Source organism: Anopheles gambiae, chromosome 2 (assembly GCF_943734735.2).
Source record: "Anopheles gambiae chromosome 2, idAnoGambNW_F1_1, whole genome shotgun sequence".
Classification (NCBI taxonomy): domain Eukaryota; kingdom Metazoa; phylum Arthropoda; class Insecta; order Diptera; family Culicidae; genus Anopheles; species Anopheles gambiae.
The window spans coordinates 110,829,703-110,837,586 of NC_064601.1; the positions used below are offsets into that span (position 1 = coordinate 110,829,703).

Here is a 7,884-nt window from a genome sequence, read left to right on the forward strand (position 1 = left end):
TTAACACTTTTTAGTACCATACACCACTAGCAATTTCTTCAACAAACGTAACAGATTATCCGATCACTTGTACTTGCAAAGACGGCTCTCAAACACTAACCCATGCTGCTGCAGCTCGACGAAGGCCGATTTGCCGGGCGCGGTTGCCGTCGCACCGCCGTCGATGTACTTCGGCGTGTGCGGCGCTTCCGGCGCATCCATCCCGGACTGGGGTGTGCTCGGGGGGCCCTCGTAAGGGCTCCCCAGGTCCGTAAAGTTGAGCGTGTTGGCGCCGATCGAGGCCACTTTATCGAAATGAATTGTAAGGCCGTTGTTGTACGCGTGGTCACCTATCGCACTCTCTATCTTGCCGCGCCCGTCGATGGAAGCGACAGCGCAATCACGGCCCGGTAGGCTGGCGTAACGCTAGTTCCCGACCGCAAGGAGCACCACGCCACTTGCTATCACTTCACCGGCTAATCCCCTTTTCGAGGAGTCACTTCTTCACAGCAGCCACGGCAGGCTATACTTTCTTTCAGTGAATATTAATCTACACACTTTTCAACGCACTACAACACGTCAGCTCGGTCACTGCGCTCGGCACTGATTCTTTGCAGGAGAAACCTTTGCTTTATCCTTTAGCAGAATAAACTAATTTCAAAATATGCACACAGCGAGCCACTTTTTCCTTAAACACTCAAAATGCACACTTTTCAACACTACGCCGGCGGACCGCAGGACGATTGATTCGACCGACTCACTGGACGGTGCAACACACACTCTTGCGCCCTCAAAGCTGAGACTCACGCATTATCTCGCCCGTACCACACGGTCCTGGGCAATCTTGACGAAGGCTCTGAGAGGATCTTTCCTTTTTTTCCTTTTTCCTTTCTTTTTCTCGTTTTGAAACGAGACCAATTCACACGACGATTGACCTGCCCGTTCGAGACGCGTGAGAGTGAGATGTACTCGGGCTCTTCGCTTTCGGCACACCTTCCGCTATCACACTTTAGGCACACACGCGTCCAGCGCCAGCCGCTTCCTTTCGGATGCCCTTTCTTCGGGAAGGTTTTATCGAGAGTATCACACACTTTCACACATTGAACGATGCTTGCACACACTTATGATGCTCTTGCATGATCTTGCGTCGGCATGGGTTCTGTTGGGCTGGTTCTGTTGCGCTACCCTTACCGGCGATGTTCTCCGAAACGGAATTGCTGCGTTTGATAAGCACTTGCGAGTTATTTACTGATTTGGGGTTGCTTCTGTGATGTATACAAACTGATGGTTTGTATTAAAGACACACTAAACCTTGGCTGCGATCACTATCCGTAGCGTAATATGTCTCAGCTTCAATGGTGATTGAAACAAACTCTTTCTTTCTTGCTGCACTTACTGCTTTGCTTATCAACTTGCCGGTGAGCAATTTTAATCACCACAATTTTGTTCCTCGTTCGATTTGTGCTGGATGGCACAGCGGCACACCACAGCAATCAGGATGCGATCGCTCGTCACTATCGGTTCACACCGCACCAAACCGCCGGTAGCAGCGATCGAATCGAAACACTTCTTCAATCTCACCGATACGATGCATTTGCGAAACAACAACAACAACAAAATCACCGACACCTCAAATCACTCGCGCGTATTTAAAATCACAAACAGATAATTAAACCAAACAAACTCCACTGCACCAGCGCAAGCCCGTGATCGAACCCCGGTGATGGCGCAAATAATATAATTAGCGTTGCTGTCAAATCTCGGCACCGCACGAGCCAGAGAGAGAATATCACACACAAGCGACGAACGGGGCGCGACAGCAAGCAACGACAACGACGACGACGACGGCGCGAACAACCGCGAGCAAGTGACAAAGCAACTTCCCGAGAAGCGCATCGTTGGCCGGCTAAGGGTTGCGTTTTCAACCCCCCCGTTTGGTGGGATAGCTCCGCCCCGTTTTTCCAGCCACGTGCAAGAGTGCAATGGCGCACTGTATCAACCCCCGTTCGCTGGCAGGGAGCGCGAAAGAGCCGACTAGCAACTGTACGGCCATTTTGTACCCGACGGTACGCACACTATGATGCGAAGGGTTTTTGGTCGGGTCGTGTAGGGAGCGATGTGTGAGCGGCTGTGTCGGTGTGGTAGTGCAAGCCATCGCAAGCAACAACAACAAAGCTTTCGTCTCGTTCCGCCAAATGGAAGGGGAGAGTGAGAAAGCAATAGCTGTAGAGGAACAACAGAAAACCCCAACACACCCCATCGTCAAGGGTTTGTGGTTTGATGCTACTAGCACTGAAGACAAGGGAACTGAAAGGGGTGATACGTGAGGGTGAGGACAGTCCCGTGGAAAACCTGTTCTGCACAAAGCACGTTCGAAATGTTCTGTCTGTCGAAACGGTACGCGAGTGAAACAGAAGCTTCCGTCGCATGTTGGTCTCGTTTTGGTCTATTTTTGCTGTACTGTTGCTGCTGTATGTTGTACGTTGTCCCCTCTGTATGTGTGTGTGTGTCTCTCTCTGGTGCTTTTTTCGTCTTACCTTCAAGACGCTTTTTTGTTCGTCTTTGGTTTATTGCTGGGTGTCTTTGCAAAAAAGGGTGGTTTTATGGTCGACGGGTGCAATAACAAACAGTATTCACTCGATGCAAGGAGGGGAGGGGATGCACACATTGAGGGGTGAATCAGAAGAAACCACTCTTCCCCTCCGGGAGTAGATGGTTCGCTGGTTTATGTTTTATTTCGCCCGAAACCCCCGGGATTAAGCCGGGCTGTACCGGTGGTGCCGGAAACCCACGTGCCAATGCATTTCATTGACGGCGTCTTTCCATAATGAACGATTCAATGGTGTCTGATATATTTTTTTTAGTCTGAGTTTGTTGTATGTGATATGCATTACGTTGTTTTTGGGGTTTAGAGCTGAATGCGTTGACGGTTCCATTTTCTACATGTAATGGAAGCTGTTTTTTTATTATTCAAATGTAAAATGTCGATGACTGATAAATAGATAGAACGAAAGATGTTCCTTGTAGCGTAATTTGAAGTGAAACAATTCCAGCAATCAATTCTATTTAAAGTACAGCAACATACCTCCATGGAACAAATTATGAACACTTTCAAAATTAAAGAATTAATATAATAAAGGAACGTTGCAAAACGACTAAACAACGAAACGTTCAAAGCATTGCAACAAAATTGAATTATCATCAAATTGTTCGAAAACTATAAAAAACAATCAAAAGTTTAAATATGAAAATTAAAAGAAAAACTTTTATTTATTCTGAACATAAACATAAGTGTAATATTTATTGTAACAAAGGGAATGGGGAATACAATAAAGTGGTAAAAAAATGAATAATAGCACAAACACACACATAAACAAGACAAAAATAAATTTAAAAACATAATTATCACGCACATTAAAGGCATTCTAAATTCCACTTTAACATCCTTCACGATGTCAGGTGTGGAGTTACAACCCTAAAACACTTGCCCTCCATTGCCAGTGTACCTATCACCCTCATTTTTGTCCCCCTCGTGAAACCCTTCTCGTAACCTCAACATTTTTTACATTTCGTCAGTCGGAGAGTGTCGGACCACAAAAACGCTCGATACGGCTAAAAGTGAAGAATCTTCATTACCTCTGCCACAGAATGTAGCTATTTCCGCGCCGCTACGGCACAACATAAACACACAGATTGATTGTCCACGAGCAGGACTGTTACAATGTTACCGCGCCCCACACAACGGACAATTACCCGGTGTGTGCCCTGCTGAAGGTCGACATCGCGACGGAAGACTGGCTTTAAAAATGGTCGAAATGATATTTTATAATTGGGCAGTGGCTGATGCTCCACACCTCATGCAGGCATAATTGCCATCAATTTAGCAAGTGTCCTTATTGTATTGTGAGGGAAAATGCGACAACTGGAATGGGTAAGAGGAGCGAATTGCAAAGATTTTAATGCTGCTGAGGTTGTTTTAATGGTTTGAAATGGGACTTTTCGAGAGTGTTTATGCAGTTCGAATTGAATCATGGTATATCAGTGATAGATTGTCTCATTCTTGCAGCAACACGTAGTATAAATCCATTCATCTATAAATGACAATAATAGAATGTTGGGTAGTTCTTTCACTTTCCTTTTCCCATTAAGAGAATAATTAAACAGTTCCTTCATAAGAACATCAACGCGTGTTCGTCTGCTTGTGATGTCATGCTGCCTTCGTTCGAGTTGAAGGGCAAACAGGGTCCCGAATGACGCACTTTCCGCCCTACCCAACACACCAGCAAGAGTAGAGTTTTCCACTGACTTTGATGTCTGCTGTACAGCATCTTCCTCCAGCTCCATCTACCCTTGTTGCATCCCATTCCCCCTGCCTTTGTCTCAACCACAAATCCCACATAACCTTGATTCTACATTTACACACGGAATCGGTTCGCGGCATCTTTCAACGTCGAACTCGAACCTCCATCTACTGCAAACGCACACCAAAAAAGGGGGTAGGCAAAAAGAGGGAAACGAACACGAAATGGGTGCGCGGATCTACGCGCCACTACACTGGCGTAGAGTAGTGGACGCAGCTAACGAAAACCATGAATGAACCCGGAAGGTATAATGACTACGTAACCGTCTTCCCTTTGCCGACGAGCGCACTCCCTCTACTGCCTTCCTCCCGCTACACCACTACCACCATCACCCAGGAAAGCGGTCACTCGCAGACGCCGGGCTCTCAGAGTGGACCGCCCTCGCTCCGCACCCCTGGAGGCTTGGGAGCTCGAAATGGAACACTGTACGCAGCGCAGGGTAAGGGTGAGCAGAAGCGATACGCGATCAAGCTCAAACCCCTTTTTAACTGACCCCTTACGCGTACGCCTTGCAGCACCAGAGGCGGAGTAGTAGAGTAAGAGGGGGCTGTACCGGGCATGCTCTTACTGTAACATCCGCTGGACCAAAATAAAGGCGTCTGGGTTTCGTGTGTTTTCTCGAATTGCGCTCGAGTGGAAAACCTGCGAGATTGAGCTAGCCAAATGAGCTAGCCATCTGCATCTGGGATGAAGGAGGGATGGAGCTAGGGGCGGATGGAATGGTTCACAATAAGGGGTGGGTTTCATTCATGGAAGATGGGGAGCATGGAGAAATCATCAGTGACGTTTGGAAGTGATATTACATTCATTTCTTTCGTTTAGTCGACAGTTTTGTGACGAAATTTCTCTGTTCAACACAGTTGTTTGCTTATGTACTCCTTATGTATCTTATTGTTGCCATTTTTTGTGATTTATTTAAAGGTTTGCTTGGTCGACAAATCTTATTTACTCACCCAATTCATTTTGAGCAAATGTCATATTCAACATTAAACATATCATTACACAGTGGGTACCGGCCATACAAACGCTGGGATGAATATCATTTCCTCATACTGTTGCATTGCTATCTTGCGACCTTTTTAACTGTTTTTCCTCTGTTCAGCTTTGCGTTTTATGCCTGTTTGTTTCAATTCCTCGCTTAATTCAGGTAGTTGGATACTGCTGTTGTATGGCTCCAACAACATCATAAGTCAAACTCGCGGTCAAGCAACATCACCCGGTAAGGGGCAGTCCCGTGGTACAGTCGTCAACTCTAACGACTCAATAACATGCCCGTCATGGGTTCAAGCCCAGAATGGACCGTCCCCCCGTAGCAAGGATTGACTGTCCGACACGAAAAAACACTACATAATACTATACTAATTGCTAGAACATTCTTTTAAACTTTCTACACTACATTGGAATTCGAAATACTCGAATATGTTTATTGAAGCTTCTAATCATGCAAGCAATTGGTTCATATTCAACAGAATGATTTGAATCGTTAAAGTGCAATACATATTTTTCTTAAAGTAAAAGTTGAAGTTAATATCTTTGCAACAAATCTGCCACGTAGTTCAATCGAATTCAATTACAACTCTTACTACAGCAAAGCATATGAGATGTACTAGATAATACAGATACAAATATACTCTTTCTTTTTTTTCTTATTTTTATTATAAATGTTATTTTTAATAAGATCTCTTAATGGTAATTTAATGCTACGTCTTTTTTTACTACATTTATTTACGTTGCTGGTGCTAAACAGTTCATAATATCAAAATAAATTAACAGCAATTTCACACTCATAAAAATAAAAGCTCACTTTGTCACTCCGATGTATTCATGCATTGAAGGAAAACATAGATAGAATTAGTGTATCTACTACTAGAACCGTTCTTGTACTTACTTCCATATACTCTGCTCTACTATCAGAATAAAATTCATCTAAATGTTACACCTCTTCGTGCGGCATTTGCACCTTCTACAGATACCTTTCCATCATTATCCAAAATCTGTGGGATACCTTTCCCGAAAGACATCCCAAACAGGATGATTTTCGTTTGGCTACGGTCTCTAGAAAGCCATAGATAATGTTTTCCAAGCCACATCCTAACCATACGTTACGTGTATATGCACCGAAACAGCAAACAAAGCTTCATTGTGTGAATTTTACACCAACCCGCAACCAACAAGACCATCCCATACAGCAAACAAGGTGAATGTAACATCGAGAACCAGAAGCTACCTCAGGGAGAGAGGAGGTAAAGTCAACTCCCAGCTGGGTCCAACGTGTCGAAAGCTATCGAGATGGGGTGCTGTGTGAATAGAAACACCGAAAAAAAAACTAAATCCTTCACCACGCACTGCTCATAATTGTCCGTCGATAATCGTATAATAAATAGATGAATTATTATCGAATTTCCCAAACCGAACATTTTCCTTCCGGGGGCTTTGGACGGGCATTGTGTGGCTGCCTCCCTCTTCTACGCCTTCTCCGCTAGCTTATGTAGAGTCTATTTTTGATCCGTCGCACAGATCGCATCCCCCCTCGGCTCTGGAATGGCTATTTACGTGCTGCGGGACTGCTAACCAGCAGCATCCCAAATCTCCTCACCTAGGCCATGCAGTGATGGCCACCGTTGCGTATCCGGGACACCTGCCGTCGTTTTGCCAGCTCGCAAACACCACACCCTTGCCGTCCTAGGCAAACGTGGCAAATGGTGCAATCTTACCCCACCAGGAGGTGGTCGATCAATCTGACCAACACTCATTCACAGCACCGTACCAAAATCAATTGTTTCGTGAAGTTTGGGTTTTTACTGTTCTTGTTTTATACCTCCCCATCGCTAGCTACTGGAAGTGAGATCGTTCCGAGATCGCCATTCATGAAAAAAATATAAGATGGACCACACGAATGGTAACCGATCATCGAAAGCAGCGGGAAGCCCGAATGGTTGCCCAGTTGTTTGGGGATCTTGCTTTCGTAGCGTTTTTGCTGTAGTTTTTTTGGAGACTGAGAATGAAAGAGCGAAGAATGGAAGATATTTTTCGAGCGCTGTAAGTTTACTGATGGTACTGTGACCAACTCTTACGTCGTACGAAACCGATCAAGCGGCAGCTATAATGATCGGATCGATAATTAAGCACACCAGCGTGCGGTTTGGGCTGTGTGTGTATGAATGGTTGGAAAGTGTTGGTGCTGTGTGCTTGCGCCACGGTTGGCGGTCACGTTAGCGAAAGAAGGAGATGAGAATTTCATCCATCACGGTGTCCCATGCTTCTGGGATACCTGTAAAATAATAGCTACAACAGTTTGATTTTAATATTTCATTTTCAATTAGTTTTACTAGCTCTATGAACCGAAACAAAACATAAATGAAGAAGTTTGTGTTTTTAACTCTTGTAGCTCTTTTCATATGTAAACAAATAGTTTTATCAATTATACCTATTTCATAACGTGATTCAGATTACGATAACGAAAGCGCATACATACCCACCAATACTCCATGTTACAAACAAACCTTTATTCTTTGTTTTCTTATTTAAATGTAAAAAAATATGA

At 44.6% G+C, this 7,884-nt stretch overlaps 1 protein-coding gene across 1 annotated transcript in view; it reads right to left on the reverse strand.

Moving 5' to 3' along the window:
* The window catches only part of LOC1270045 (homeotic protein distal-less), a 52,726-nt gene extending 50,862 nt beyond the window's left edge, over positions 1-1,864 (reverse strand). Inside the window, exon 1 of the mRNA XM_061644259.1 lies at positions 101-1,864. Coding sequence (XP_061500243.1) covers positions 101-201 — 101 coding nt within the window. The 5' untranslated portion in view covers positions 202-1,864. The remainder of the gene's footprint in view (positions 1-100) is intronic.
* Between the last annotated feature and the right edge of the window lie 6,020 nt (positions 1,865-7,884).